This window comes from Scyliorhinus torazame, chromosome 16, assembly GCF_047496885.1.
Source record: "Scyliorhinus torazame isolate Kashiwa2021f chromosome 16, sScyTor2.1, whole genome shotgun sequence".
Lineage (NCBI taxonomy): Eukaryota > Metazoa > Chordata > Chondrichthyes > Carcharhiniformes > Scyliorhinidae > Scyliorhinus > Scyliorhinus torazame.
In genome coordinates, this window is record NC_092722.1 from 31909034 (window position 1) to 31924642 (window position 15609).

Sequence of the window (15609 nt, forward strand, 5' to 3'; positions counted from 1 at the left end):
CATCCCGGCCATGGTCTCCGTTGAATCACAGATTGTGTAACAGAGCCTGGAAGCCCACGAGCCACACAAAGTGGAATCAAGTGGAATTTTAATCCTTACCACATTGGCATTCTGATCCCAGAGGTCAGGCTTCCTCCCTAGCAGCAAAACAGAAAGAATAATGAATTAAAGCAATGCTGGGATTTAATCAGGACAACAGTGTACAGGTGGATTCTTGAGATGGGATCAGATCAGTCCATTGAGAGGGGAAGGCTGGGTGAATACAGACTTGTTATTCCCCATTCCCAGGCTGATGCTGCTCATCATGCAACTGCAGCCCCTGAATCGACTGCAAATGACCAGGAAAATAACCACACACCGCGGGGAGAATGCAGGGAGCTGACCGTCACTCATTGTTAGCACCAGGCTCAGAAATACATGCACAAAGATTGCCACCAGGGGTCGAAAAGCTACAGTGATTCAAGTTTAGATTAAACAATGTGAGTTACAGGCTAGAATGTAATTTACTTGAGAAGTTTGGGTACTTGAGACATGGAATAACAGACACCAGCTAGTCAGTTACAGGCTGGAATTTAATCAAGGGTATTTGGTTGGATTATATACAGAATAACAGACAACTGAGAATGAATTAAAATCTGGCATCCAATCTCACCTCTTGTTTTGCGACAGACCATAATCACAACTGTCACAGTGATCAAAATGACGAAAAGAAAAACACAGATCACTGTAAAAAAACAGAAGAAAATTAACTTTTTGCAGCGAGGAAGTGGGGGATGGTGATCAGCTGGGTCGTGGTCCTTAACAGGATGCAAAGTGACCATTGTGGCCTGGAGCCTCAAGCAGAGAGTGGAAACTTCAGGTTAGTAGCGCCCCCAAGGTGGAAGACGGAATTGCACAGCTTCAAGAAAAAAAAAGTGTTCGGACACTTACATATTACCCAACGGACAGTTTGAAAGCCTTCACTGATCGGTTTCCAGGTGGGTGCCGGACTAACTGATATCTCATTGATGGGAGTGATGTCACGTTCTTCCTGGGCAGGGATGTAAACAAAGGCGTGATCAACTATTGACGCGCACACACACACAAACACGCACACACCCCCAGGAGCCAGGCTGAGGGTATATTTGATACTGATTCACTTTAAGGAATCATTCCACAATACATGCCGTCAATTATGTCAATAAATGAGGAGTATATGGGGCCTGGTACCTTTGTTAGAGCAGAAGAGCTGGGTCTAGGTGTTGATGATGTATCTCTCGTCACAGCGGGTGGTGGTAATAATTCATTGCTGCAAATTGCATTTGTGGTGCTGGTCCCGTTTTGTGAAGTCTTCCTCCACAGTTTTGCGCAACTGCAAATAAACCACCGGATTAAACATCACAACTCTCTCAAGTGCAGCCTCAGCCAGTGACTGGCACCAGCAGGTGTCAAGTCAACAGAATCCCTGACTGACATTTTCAATGGAATTGTGATATTGCACTCCGCAGATCCACTAACCCATCACACATTGACAGAGAGGGCAGCTGTGGTCAAGAGTCAGGCTGCTCGGGGAGATCATTTTTCTCAGCACAGCTCCACATGCAGAAGCTACTCCCAGATCCACAGTACCCAAACAGCCCAATAAAGACAAAAGCAGATTGTGCAACGGGTAGAAACCAAGTTGTTGGAGTCAAGGGGCTCAATCCTTAGGCTACAAGGGCCACATTCTCAGCCCAATTCTAGGAGGGCCCACTCCAGGAGACAAAATAGGCACCAATGTGGTACCTCACACTGAGCAGCCACAAGGCACTAACAATTAGCGCATTTTTCTACGATATCTAACACCGTGCTGTACCTGTTTTGGGAGTGTTTGATGGAACAGTGTACAGGGAGCTTTACTCTGCATCTAACCCTGTGCTGTACCTGTCCTGAGATTGTTTATGGGGACAGTGTACAGGGAGCTTTACTCTGCATCTAACCCCGTGCTGTACCTGTTTTGGGAGTGTTTGATGGAACAGTGTACAGGAGCTTTACTCTGTATCTAACCCCGTGCTGTACCTGTCCTGGGAGTGTTTGATGGGGACAACATAGAGGGAGCTTTACTCTGTATCTAACCCCGTGCTGTACCTGTCCTGGGAGTGTTTGATGGGGACAGTGTAGAGGGAGCTTTACTCTGTATCTAATCCCGTGCTGTACCTGTCCTGGGATTGTTTATTGGGACAGTGCAGAGGGAGCTTTACTCTGTATCTAACCCCGTGCTGTACCTGTCCTGGGAGTGTTTGATGGGGACAGTGCAGAGGGAGCTTTACTCTGTATCTAACCCCGTGATGTATCTGTCCTGGGAGTGTTTATGGGGACAGAGTAGAGAGAGTTTTACTCTGTATCTAACTCCGTGCTGTATCTGTCCTGGGAGTGTTTATGGGGAGAGTGGAGAGGGAGTTTTACTCTGTATCTAACCCCGTGCTGTACCTATCCTGGGAGTGTTTGATGCTGTCACTCGGTCCCTGGGATTAGGGGCATACCATCCCCAGGATTTTGTAGTTTTTCATATTATTATAGTCGTTTTCTTAACACGAGGAGACACTTACTCAGTGTGTGGGCGGCAGAGCTCAGTAGAAGAGACACTATTGGAGAACGTTCCGGCAGGACACGGTGCACATTTTACATCATTTTGTTTCGTTCCTGTGATTCACAAACACAGGAGTTATATTTCTGGCAACATTCCATCCTGGCAAATCCCAGCTGTTCCCCTACAATCCCAGGCAAAACACCAGTAATAATCATCAGGCAGATTGGACACCATCTCACCTTGTTTAATGACACCCAGACCTATCTGGCATTCAGTGTTTCTCCGGCACCGGTTACAAGTATCCTTTGTAGAATCGATGCAGTGCTGGCCCTCACGGCATTGGCAAATCCTCTTGGAGGATGAGGTGCAGTCCTGAACCATTTCCTGGTCTGTAAAAAGGAGAGAATTAAGAAGTGGAGCTGGGGATCAGTGTGTGCCCAGGCCGAGCTGAGAGTCATATCAGCCATGGGCCAGCTCATGTGAGACCCAGCTTCGGACCATTGGCTATCCTACCTCCATGGTAACGGTACAGGAGCTCAGTTATGGTCTGCAGCATCACCTCAAAGCCAGGAGTGGCTTCACAGGTTGATAAGGGTGGGGGCATTCAGGGGTCATTGGTTTATGGCGTCAGAGTTTGATGGAGTTGGGGGTTCAGAAGACAGTGATTTACGGCATGGGGTTTATGGCTGAGTGAAGTTCTGTTCTGCCTATCCCAGCTCCATTGTGTGACACCTTCCGCCAGTGACGCTCTGATCCCAGTCAGACAAATCCTCCCCATTCTTGCTGCATTTCCTGGGATACCCGTTTCGATTGCTCTCGCAAGGTGTAAGCACAGTCTCTGCTGCCTCTCACTGACCCCTTCCCCCTGCTCCAGCCCCCCCTCTCAAAGACTCCATGTTATCAGGATAAGGTCAATGGACAAACTACATTCTGATGACCCCCCCCGCACAGCCTTGTTCGTGGGAATGCTGCCAATGGTGGCAATATCCTGAGAGTGAAGGATGGGGATAGCAGCAGGGGCAGGGAGTGTTATTTTAATATCCCAGTTCCCCCCCCCCCCCCACCCCACGAAAGATGCTTGCTGCGGTTGAGTGCAGCTCCAGGATACAGACATGATGGGCCGACGGGCCTTTTGCTGCGCTGTAAAATCTTGATGACTCTTGCAAGTGAACATTTTTCACAGGAAAATCAGGCAATGGCAGCAGCAAGAAGTTCAATGTGTGGGCATCACCAAGCCCGATCCAAACTCAAGCCCAAGTTCACCTGCTCACTCCCCAGCTGATTTACCCCTACAGCCCAGGGCACGGAGGCCAATGGAAGGCCCATTGCTGTCCCTCACAGAGGGAGCAGATTCTTATGACGTACCTTTGTCGCAGTGGGCTACACATGCCATGCATTTCTTCAGCGTGTTCCAGTGCTCGGTGTATTGGTTCGGCCCACAGGATCCACACACTGTGTCTGCCATCGCTGTACAAGCCTGTAATGCCCTCATACCTGAAATAAAATAAAACTCATTAGCCGTGGGCAAAACATGGGGTCTGTTATCAGGAGCTTCTCAACCTCATCATTCAGGCAGAGGGTAAGCACCACGGTAAGTGACCTTTCACCCCATCCTCAGCAGTAGCCTGAATTATGGACCCTGACCTTTCACCTCAAAATCTCTGCAAAATCAGAGCTAGAGACCAACCCACCCCAGCACCCCCCGATCCAACTCCACCACCTCCCGTCCCCCCACCCAACCTCACCACCTACCCGCCGTCTCACCCTTTTTCAATTCCTCAAAGGGTTAATGATGCGGCTGATTCAGGCCCTTTGGAAATAAACACAGCTGCAGAATTTCTGGTTTAATTCAGCCTTGCCCGAGCACTGAACCGTCTCTGGCTCCAGTTCCTCAATCATCATTTCCTGGCCATCTTTGAATCATCTCTTTGCTTGGAAACATTTATTTTGTGCTAACCAAACAGTTCCCTAAGACTCCAAGGGTCAGGTCCTGCAAGGGGCGGGGGGTGAGGAAGCTAGTTGGGACAGCAAAAGGGTGGGGGAGGCGACAGAGAGGCAAAGTATTGATTGATGTGGTTAACCCACACCTATGCATGGACCAGATATCTCAGATCCTCGCTGCATAGCTGAAATTCTGGGACCGCTTGATGGATTATTGCAGAGGGCATTTTAATCTGTATTTAGTCCATACATGCATTTGAACAGCATCCACTTCAGGGATTCAATATTTGTTTATGAACAGTTTCAATACCAGGGCACAAGCCTGCTTTTAACAAAAGTAATAGAAATTGGCAGAGCAAAGATAAATGTAGGGGGGGGGGGGAGAGCAGCAATGGTTAAGGAACTTGAAGCTGCGAGTTTTTTCATGCCCCAGGTTTGCGACAGTTTTCTCACCCTTGCACAGTCACGAGGCGCTGGTTACTCATCACACTTCGAAAGCTTCACCACAAACTGCAGCTCGCTTACAGGAAGTGAACGAGAAAAAAAAACCTGCTCGGCAATTTCTTTGAAAAGCGTCACCGCGGCTTTCAATTGAAGTTTGAGATATGGGGCACTGGGGGTGGGCCCTGCGCTCTGGGTACAGCCACAGTCCGGGGTGTCGGAGCGCGGTCCACTCTGAAGCCTGAGCTCAGGTCGGGGAGGTTACACCCTGAAGCCCAGAGTCATGCACACAGGATTTCAGAATACTCGCAGCCTGCTAAGTTGGGAACCAAAACTTCCCAAATTTCAGAACAGATTTGAGATCTTGAAAAAGGGGGTAAAAAGGTTCTTATCTAAATGCTGGGTGTGGCACTGTGACAATCTGATAATTATTCCCAGAAATACAAATGCTTACATCTCAACTACAATCATTCAAATCACAAATCACATTTTGACTATTACAATTGCACTTCTAGATATTCTCATGGGATCAACCCCATCACTGATGCTGGTGAACCTCACAAGCTCAATGATCTGGCACAACCCTTTACCTGCCCAATGTCCTACAAATAACAGTGGGCAGGTTGTACAGAGGGTTTATGTCTGGCCCACATGCTGTGGCAATGCATTGTTATTACAAAATACCACGAGGATGGCCCAAATTGTGTGGTTAAGCGCATAAGAATGGCACTTGCCACTGACCTCAACAAAACTGGCCAGTAAGAGTCTTCCTTTTTATCAACATCACTAAATCTGGGGCATTCTAAAGCGCACTATAAAGGGGGTCTGTGGCATCCAGCATTAAACCGGGTGCTGATCAGCCATTCAGATTAGGGAATGCTCACAAACAGCAAAGCAGGAAGATAAATGCAGGAAATATAAATCATATTCGGGTCATTATACAGGAGTAAAGTATGGAACGTAGACTTGGGCTGGGGGGAGAAATGTCAAAAACTCGGTAAACCATTTATTTTTAAATTGCAATTTTTAAATGTTCTGCACTTGTAAAATTATTTTTTTCAGAGCCAGAGAGAGTGTTCAGTGCTAATAGCTCAGTACACAGTTAAAACCTGCATTGGGGGCTTCCGGTGGCGGCAGATAGGAGAAGGTCACACACAGGGCCCCTGGTTTTTTTTTGTTTTTCGCCTGGTTCCCGACCCATCTAATTGTACAAGGCACTGGTCGACGTAAGCTTGCCGAAAGGCACAAAAAGGGCTCCTGGAAAGAAGGGTACGAGTGGCAGAGAGAGTGCAAAGTTCATTGGGAGTGGGGGGGGGGGGGCAGAGTGCGGGTGGGCCGCCCTCTTCACAGTGGAAACGCTGACTGGGGTAATGGCACACAAATTCGAAAAATAATCCGAGAAACACCTTGGAAGGCAAGGAAGGGAGATGATGGAGAACCTCAAAAAGTCTATCGAGGAGGCACTTGGCCCAAGACGGGAACAGTTCAGAAAAACATTGGAGGTCCTGAAAGAACATGGAGAGGTGCTAAAGGGTGTGGAGGGGATCTTGTTGCAGCATAGCGACCAAATTGCCCCATTGGAAGCCAAGATGTTGCTGTTGGAGGAGAGAAACCCGGTGAGATTGAGGGTTATGTAGAACTCAAAAGATTATTTTTGAGACATCGGAGGAGGCGGAGGCTTTTGTAAGGAACAAGGACTTGGGCGTAATTGAAAGGGTTTCAATGGGATTTTAACGGGTGCGGATGGGAATGGTTTGCGTGGAGATGTTTCAGTATTCTGTAAATATGTCCAGCTATTTGGGGTCGTACTGGAGAGTGTCCAGTGTATATGTTGTTTGGGGAGGAATGGGGGAGGGGCAATGTAGTCGGGTGTAATGGTAAAGGCAGCAATATGGATAATACATGGACCATGGTGGGATGTTGAGAATTGAAGGATTTAGGTTTTAGTTATTCCTTTGCAGCAGAGGAGGGGAGCTTCTCTTTTTTTCATTGTCTGTCAGGTGTGGCCCCTGATGGGGGCTACCTCACTAGCAGTTAGGTCTTAGCTAGTGAATGGGAGTGAGGTGGGGATAAGGGCTGCGGCCTGTTGGACTTTATAAAGGAGTTTTGATGAGCCTAGCAAGTTTGTTTTGGTGGGGGGGGGGGGGGGGGGGGGGGGGGGGGGTTGGCCAAGAGGGAGTATTGTTTTTGGTAGGTAGTCTGCAGGTTTCTTCAGTTGGGGGGGTGGGGGGGGGGGAGGTAGAGTGCTGACGGTGACCAGGGTTTTTCTTTGTCTCACCTTATGGGTGGGGTTGGCAGCCATCTTGTGTGGGTCCTGGGCTGCAGAATTTGGAGTAAGGATGGGACAATTCCTCGCATTGGAAATGGCGGAGTTGAGAGTGAGCAGATTGAGATACCCCCCCAATCAGACTAGTCACTTGGAACATTAAAGCTTGGTACACTGTGAGGGGAATCGAAGGGTTCTATCGCAGATGGCAGCCGTATATTGCTTATTTCAAGGACTTGGTCACCATTAGTTGTTATGGAGTGGGGGGGGGGGGGGATTTAGGTGTATTTTTCTGTTTTTTATGGTTGATGTATGTAAATTCATATATCTTTTCAATTTTGTATTTTAAAAATTGAAAAATGTCAATAATTTTTTTTTAAATAGTCCAGATTTAGTCCAAACAGTACAAAGCTTCTATTTCTCATTGGTCCTTACCGTGAGAATAGCATGTAAATTATTACGAATTCACCACAAATAAGTGATTTGTAATTGATTCCATCGTAAAAAATGCAGCAGTCTGTAGTGGAGCAGGAAGCAGTGACAGATTTTTTGGTGTTTAACTATGCCTGTGCAGATGGCAGCAATCCTTGTCAGTCTGTTTACACAGTACTAACAGCAAGCCCGAATCCAGCTCATCCTTATTATTACCGCAAATCTCATGCGTATGTTTTTCTCTATTAGAAAAATGGACTGCATACTCCCTCCCTTATACCCTGTCCCCAATATGTGTCAGCACAGGCCTCAGGTTCAAAATACACAGATATTTGACTGAATTAAAACAAGTAAATTAGTTGCCAACGGTATGAAGTGGTGAACCGTGGGTGCAATTGGCCAGGATATGTGGGGGTGGGGAGAGGGGCAGCAATGGAAAACGTGACAAGGGGAAATCGACACTTACCTCACACAGTGAAATCAGTACAACAGTCGCCGACAGACAATGATCGGTTACTGGCTGGGTTCCAGATGAAATTATTTTCAACTCTCGTTTGAAGTGACTCATTGTACCCTAGGTCCCTCTCTCGGCCTCCTGCATCATCTCCCTTCCTCCGATCCGGTGATCCCCACCACCCCCTGCGACCCTGGCTCACCAAAACCATCAGGGCACAGGATCCAACCCGCCTCAACATGCTCCAGGTCCCCAGTTACCCTGCTACCCTGCCCCAGGACACATGTGGACCGTACGGAACACAACTTCACTTCCACACCCGTCCCAACACTGCAGCCTGACCAGGGCCTCTTTCCCCCGCCCTGCATCCTGCCCTAAGACTCTTCCTTACCCTGCATCCTGCATGGAGCCTCACTCACATCCTGCCTCCTGCCTGGGCCTCACTCCCACCATGTCTCCTACCCTGGACCTCATCCCCACCTTGCCCCATGACCTGCTCCGAGAACCAATTTTGCCCCACATCAGGCTCTCGGCCCTATATCCATCCAGAACCCTGCTGAGGACCGCAACTCTATCCCGCACCCTGACGAGGGCCCAATCCCTATTCCGCATTGTCGTCACTTCAACTGCATCATCTCTGCTTTTGCATTTTTATCCTTTCTGTTCTGCAACATCAACTCAATCAGGTGGACCTTTAAACTCGTCTCAACCAGAGAATGCACTCACTCCCAAAGTGATCCTGGATTGAGCCCAGGTCACACAACTTTCAACTGCCTGAAACATTCTGTGCCCTGGTCTGGTTTGTACTCCATGGGTTAAGGCCATCCTCTCCTCCTCTCCCTGAAGGTGCTGACTCTCACTGGGGTTCAGCTCCCCCTCCTCTCCTGAAGGTGCTGACTCTCACTGGGGTTCAGCTCCCCCTCCTCTCCTGAAGGTGCTGACTCTCACTGGGGTCCAGCTCCCCCTCCTCTCCTGAAGGTGCTAACTCTCACTGGGGTTCAGCTCCCCCTCCTCGCCTGAAGGTACTGACTCTCACTGGGGTTCAGCTCCCCCTCCTCGCCTGAAGGTGCTGACTCTCACTGGGGTTCAGCTCCCCCTCCTCTCCTGAAGGTGCTGACTCTCATTGCGTTTCAGCTCCCCCTCCTCTCCTGGAGGTGCTGACTCTCATTGGGGTTCAGCTCCCCCTCCTCGCCTGAAGATGCTGACTCTGACTGGGGTTCAGCTCCCCCTCCTCTCCTGAAGGTGCTGACTCTCACTGGGGTTCAGCTCCCCCTCCTCACCTGAAGGTGCTGACTCTCACTGGGGTTCAGCTCTCCCTCCTCTCCCTGAAGGTGCTGACTCTCACTGGGGTTCAGCTCCCCTCCTCTCCCTGAAGGTGCTGACTCTCACTGGGGTTCAGCTCCCCCTCCTCACCTGAAGGTGCTGACTCTCACTGATGTTCAGCTCCCCCTCCCCTCCTGAAGGTGCTGACTCTCACTGGGGTTGAGCTCCTCCACCTCTCCCTGAAGGTGCTGACTCTCACTGGGGTTCAGCTCCCCCTCCTCTCCCTGAAGGTGCTGACTCTCACTGGGGTTCAGCTCCCCCTCCTCTCCCTAAAGGTGCTGACTCTCACTAGGGTTCAGCTCCCCCTCCTCTCCCTGAAGGTGCTGACTCTCACTGGGGTTCAGCTCCCCATCCTCTCCTAAAGGTGCTGACTCTCACTGGGGTTCAGCTCCCCCTCCTCTCCTGAAGGTGCTGACTCTCACTGGGGTTCAGCTCCCCCTCCTCTCCTAAAGGTGCTGACTCTCATTGGGGTTCAGCTCCCCCTCCTCTCCCTGAAGGTGCTGACTCTCACTGGGGTTCAGCTCCCCCTCCCCTCCTGAAGGTGCTGACTCTCACTGGGGTTCAGCTCCCCCTCCTATTCTGAAGGTGCTGACTCTCACTGGGGTTCAGCTCCCCCTCCTCTCCTGAAGGTGCTGACTCTCACTGGGGTTCAGCTCACCCTCCCCTCCTGAAGGTGCTGACTCTCACTGGGGTTCAGCTCCCCCTCCTCTCCTGAAGGTGCTGACTCTCACTGGGGTCCAGCTCCTCCTCCTCTCCTGAAGGTGCTGACTCTCACTGGGGTTCAGCTCCCCCTCCACTCCTGAAGGTGCTGACTCTCACTGAGGTCCAGCTCCTCCTCCTCTCCTGAAGGTGCTGACTCTCACTGGGGTCCAGCTCCTCCTCCTCTCCTGAAGGTGCTGACTCTCACTGGGGTTCAGCTCCCCCTCCACTCCTGAAGGTGCTAACTCTCACTGGGGTCCAGCTCCTCCTCCTCTCCTGAAGGTGCTGACTCTCACTGGGGTTCAGCTCCCCCTCCTCTCCCTGAAGGTGCTGACTCTCACTGGGGTTCAGCTCTCCCTCCCCTCTCCTGAAGGTGCTGACTCTCACTGGTGTTCAGCTCCCCCTCCTCTCCTGAAGGTGCTGACTCTCACTGGGGTTCAGCTCCCCCTCCTCTCCCTGAAGGTGCTGACTCACACTGGGGTTCAGCTCCCCCTCCTCTCCTGAAGGTGCTGACTCTCACTGGGGTTCAGCTCCCACTCCCCTCCTGAAGGTGCTGACTCTCACTGGGGTTCAGCTCCCCCTCCTCTCCTAAAGGTGCTGACTCTCATTGGGGTTCAGCTCCCCCTCCTCTCCCTGAAGGTGCTGACTCTCACTGGGGTTCAGCTCCCACTCCCCTCCTGAAGGTGCTGACTCTCACTGGGGTTCAGCTCCCCCTCCTCACCTGAAGGTGCTGACTCTCACTGGGGTACAGCTCCCCCTCCTCTCCCTGAAGGTGCTGCCTCTCACTGGGGTTCAGCTCCCCCTCCTCACCTGAAGGTGCTGACTCTCACTGCGGTACAGCTCCCCCTCCTCTCCCTGAAGGTGCTGCCTCTCACTGGGGTTCAGCTCCCCCTCCTCTCCTGAAGGTGCTGACACTCACTGGGGTTCAGCTCCCCCCCCCCTCCCCTGAAGGTGCTGACTCTCACTGGGGTTCAGCACCCCCTCCTCTCCTGAAGGTGCTGACTCTCACTGGGGTTCAGCTCCCTCACCCCTCCTGAAGGTGCTGACTCTCACTGGGGTTCAGCTCCCCGTCGTCTCCTGAAGGTGCTGACTCTCACTGGGGTTCAGCTCCCCCTCCTCTCCTGAAGGTGCTGACTCTCACTGGGGTTCAGTTCCTCTCCTCTCCGGGCGGTGCTGACTCTCACTGGGGTTCAGCTCCCTCACCCCTCCTGAAGGTGCTGACTCTCACTGGGGTTCAGCTCCCCCTCCTCTCCCTGAAGGTGCTGACTCTCACTGGGGTTCAGCTCCCCCTCCTCTCCTGAAGGTGCTGACTCTCACTGGGGTTCAGCTCCCCCTCCTCTCCCTGAAGGTGCTGACTCTCACTGGGGTTCAGCTCCCCCTCCTCTCCTGAAGGTGCTGACTCTCACTGGGGTTCTGCTCCCCCTCCTCTCCTGAAGGTGCTGGCTCTCACTGGGGTTCAGCTCCCCCTCCCCTACTGAAGGTGCTGACTCTGACTAGGGTTCAGCTCCCCCTCCTCTCCTGAAGGTGCTGACTCTCACTGGGGTTCAGCTCCCCCTCCTCTCCTGAAGGTGCTGACTCTCACTGGGGTTCAGCTCCCCCTCCTCTCCTGAAGGTGCTGACTCTCACTGGGGTTCAGCTCCCCCTCCCCTCCTGAAGGTGCTGACTCTCACTGGGGTTCAGCCCCCCCTCCCCTCCTGAAGGTGCTGACACTAACTGGGGTTCAGCTCCCCCTCCTCTCCTGAAGGTGCTGACTCTCACTGGGGTTCAGCTCCCCCTCCTCTCCCTGAAGGTGCTGACTCTCACTGGGGTTCAGCTCCTCCTCCTATCCTGAAAGTGCTGACTCTCACTGGGGTCCAGCTCCTCCTCCTCTCCTGAAGATGCTGTCTCTCACTGGGGTTCAGCTCCTCCTCCTCTCCTTACGGTGCTGACTCTCACTGGGGTTCAGCTCCCCCTCCTCTCCTGAAAGTGCTGACTCTCACTGGGGTTCAGCTCCCCCTCCTCTCCCTGAAGGTGCTGACTCTCACTGGGGTTCAGCTCCTCCCCCTCTCCTTAAGGTGCTGACTCTCACTGGGGTTCAGCTCCCCCTCCTCTCCTGAATGTGCTGACTCTCACTGGGGTTCAGCTCCCCCTCCACTCCTGATGGTGCTGACTCTCACTGGGGTTCAGCTCCCCTCCCCTCCTGAAGGTGCTGACTCTCACTGGTGTTCAGCTCCCCCTCCTCTCCTGAAGGTGCTGACTCTCCCTGGTGTTCAGTGACAACCTGGGGAGCTCTGGGTGTTATTAGTTTAGTTTAGATCCAAGCTGGTGAACATGTTGAACAGTTGGTGAGGGCTGGATAGTTAACAAACAGGCTTTGGGGTAAAGTGGGGTCCTAAGCCAGTGATGGATTGAACAGTCTCAATTATTGTTTATACTCCTTTCTAATTCCACGCTTCTCTGCATGATGGGACAACTTGTGTGTTTGTGTGTGTGTTGCGGGGGTGTGGGGGATTTGGTTCAGTAGAAACGGTTATAAACTCTTGTTAATCTTGTTCTTTCCAAGTTCTGATCTTCGGCCTTTTCCCTTTGGAACAATTGTGTGAATGAGGCATAAGTGGATAAGACGGGAATATTTTCTGCACTGATGTAAAAGCATCTCCCTGGTGACTCTAAACAGGATTTTAATGCAACGTGTAAAGAAGAATTGTCTGACCTTGTGCTTATCCCTCTTATTTGAGCTAATCTCACCGGGTCATTGTATCCGGGTTTTGTGCATGGAGCAAGGCGTCACCAAGTCTGGGGCTTCATTCGCATGTGTTAACCCTTCGTTGCCCAGATACTTTTCACTTTCTTATTGCAACCTCTCACTGATGCCCTGACCTCAAAAGTAAAGTCAGCAAAACGGTTTAATTTCCTTGGTAGCTAGATGAGACAGTATTTTTTGTTTCACTTGATCTGAATAATTTAACACAAGTCAGGGCAAGAAAGTGTCACCGTTTGATTTCTGAATGTTCAACTGTTATCACACTTCCTATCTCCACCACTTCCCATTGCATAAACCCCAGTCTGTCGGCTTCCAGATTTTATTCTATCAAAGATTCAACATCAACAAACACTGTGGCTCAAATGAAACGTGCTTCTTGTAAAAGCTTCTTGTCAAGGTACACCTCAAATACCCCATGTTACCAGTCAGAATAACCTGCATTTCACCAAACATTTCTCTCAAAACCAAAGGCAGAAGTTTCTCCAATCCTTTCCCGAATAGAGCCCCCAACACGCCACAAAGCACTGTCTCTCTCTCTCGCTCTCTCTCTCGGCGAGTCTGGCGGTGAGGGGAATGTATACATATTAGCTCCGACTTGGCACCTGCCCAAGAGCAGCAACACTTCACACAGCAAATGAGCACGGTTCTGTCCAAACATGGATGCTTGTTCCATCTCTGGACACAAACAACAACAGATAGACAGATGAAGAAATAGACAAGGGACAAAGTGAGAGAGAGCAATACACAGAAGCAAGCAGAGACAAAGAGGGAAGAGAGAGTAAGGTGGGGGGTGGGGGGGGGGGGGGGGGGGGGTGGGGGGGGAATAAGGTAGCAAAAATAGGAATCAGCCCCTTCAGCTCTAGACTGCCATTTAATCAGACCATGACTGATCTGTACTATAACTCCATTTATCTGCACTTTCCCCATAGCCTTTGATGCCTCAACTCAACAAACATCAATTCACCTCACTCCTGAAGGCTCCAATTTACCCTCAGCATTCACAGCCATTGGGAGGATAGAGTTATAGATGATGTGAAGCCTTTGGTTTCTTCAAGAATTTCACTTTAGTTGTCATTTTAAGACTGGGGTGCGATCCAACGGCCACGCTGCGCTGGAAAAGCAGCTTGCCGCGGCACAGCCTGGCCGATGAAGGCCGGGAGACCCCGCTCCCCGGATCTACCCATGCCTCGTGAGATCCCACACGATCTCGGGAAGCATTGCAATGTAAATACCGCCCACAATAGGCGCGATCGTTTTTTAGCAAAACTGCATATATTAAGAGTGACTCAGTCAGTCTCACTCTAATGTGCAGATTCCAGGGATACCGAAGTCTTTGGGATTCAACCCCTTCTCTTCGGAGACCTCGGGCGAGCGCCGTTCAGTACTGGTCCCTGCCCTTTTTGTGTGCTGCATAGAACCTTTTGCCGAGTCCATCAGGAAGGATCCGGGTATAAGAGGAGTGACGATCCCAGGCAGTAGAGGCATGCAAGTCAAGGCCTCCCTGTACATGGACGACGTTGCCGTCTTCTGCTCGGATCCTGCGTCTGTACGCAGGCTCCTGAACGCCTGCGACCAGTTTGAACTGGCCTCGGGGGCCAAGGTAAACCGTGGCAAGAGCGAGGCCATGTTCTTTGGGAACTGGGCCGACCGGTCCTTTGTCCCCTTCACTGTCAGGTCAGATTACCTGAAGATGCTGGGGATATGGTTCGGAGCTGTTGGGGCGTGCACCAAAAACTGGGAGGAGCGCATAGCAAAGGTAAGACAGAAACTGGGCTGGTGGGAGCAACGCTCCCTCTCCATTGCGGGCAAAACCCTGGTCATCAGGTGTGAGGTACTCTCAGTGTTACTGTATGTGGCGCAGGTCTGGCCCATAACCCAACCTACGCCACAGCAGTCACCCGGGCCATCTTCAAATTTATCTGGAGATCCAAGATGGGCCATGTCCGAAGGGACACCATGTACAAACCTCTGGAGAAGGGAGGGCGGAACGTACCCAACGCCTCCCTCATCCTGTTGGCTACCTTTGTGTCCAGCTGCATCAAGCTGTGCATGGACCCCCAGTATGCAAACACCAAGTGTCACTACATACTGAGGTTCTACCTGTCCCCGGTGTTACGAAGGATGGGCCTGGCCTCATTGCCGCGGAACGCTCCAAGTAGTTGGACCGTGCCGTACCACCTGTCCTTCGTGGAAACGTTTTTGAAGGAAAACACCTTTGACCACAAGGCAATGAAGCAGTGGTCAGCACGTAATGTCCTCGAGGCCCTCAGGGAAAAGGAGACCGTGGAGGACATTGGATGGTTCCCTGAGCAGACTGCCAGAGTCATCTGGCAGAACGCCTCATCACCAGAACTTTCAAACAAGCACCAAGACCTAGCTTGGTTGGTGGTGAGAAGGGCTCTCCCTGTCAGATTCTTCATGCACACCCGAAGGCTCTGCGCCATTGCACGCTGCCCTCAGAGTGGCTGTGGGGGAAATGAGACGGTCACATACCTCCTTGTGGAATGTGCCTTTGCAAAGAAGGTCTGGAGAGAGATGCAGTGGTATTTGTCAAGGTTTATCCCGAGCAGCTCTGTGACACAGGACTCTGTGCTCTACGGACTGTTTCCAGGGACACACACCGAGACAAATATCAACTGCTGCTGGAAGGTCATCAACTCGGTGAAAGACGCTCTTTGGTCTGCCCGAAACCTGCTGATCTTCCAGTGCAAAGAATTGTCCTCGACCGAGTGTTGCAGACTGGCACATTCCAAGGTCCAGGA

General features: G+C 51.3%; 1 protein-coding gene across 1 annotated transcript in view; it reads right to left on the minus strand.

The window, feature by feature from the left end:
• LOC140392665 (tumor necrosis factor receptor superfamily member 1B-like) overlaps window positions 1–15609 on the minus strand; it is a 46582-nt gene that overhangs the window by 8826 nt on the left and 22147 nt on the right. Inside the window, exons 3-9 of the mRNA XM_072478161.1 lie at window positions 3914–4042; window positions 2788–2937; window positions 2568–2661; window positions 1210–1351; window positions 931–1030; window positions 653–724; window positions 100–137 (exon numbers count right to left, since the gene is read on the minus strand). Coding sequence (XP_072334262.1) covers window positions 100–137; window positions 653–724; window positions 931–1030; window positions 1210–1351; window positions 2568–2661; window positions 2788–2937; window positions 3914–4042 — 725 coding nt within the window. The remainder of the gene's footprint in view (window positions 1–99; window positions 138–652; window positions 725–930; window positions 1031–1209; window positions 1352–2567; window positions 2662–2787; window positions 2938–3913; window positions 4043–15609) is intronic.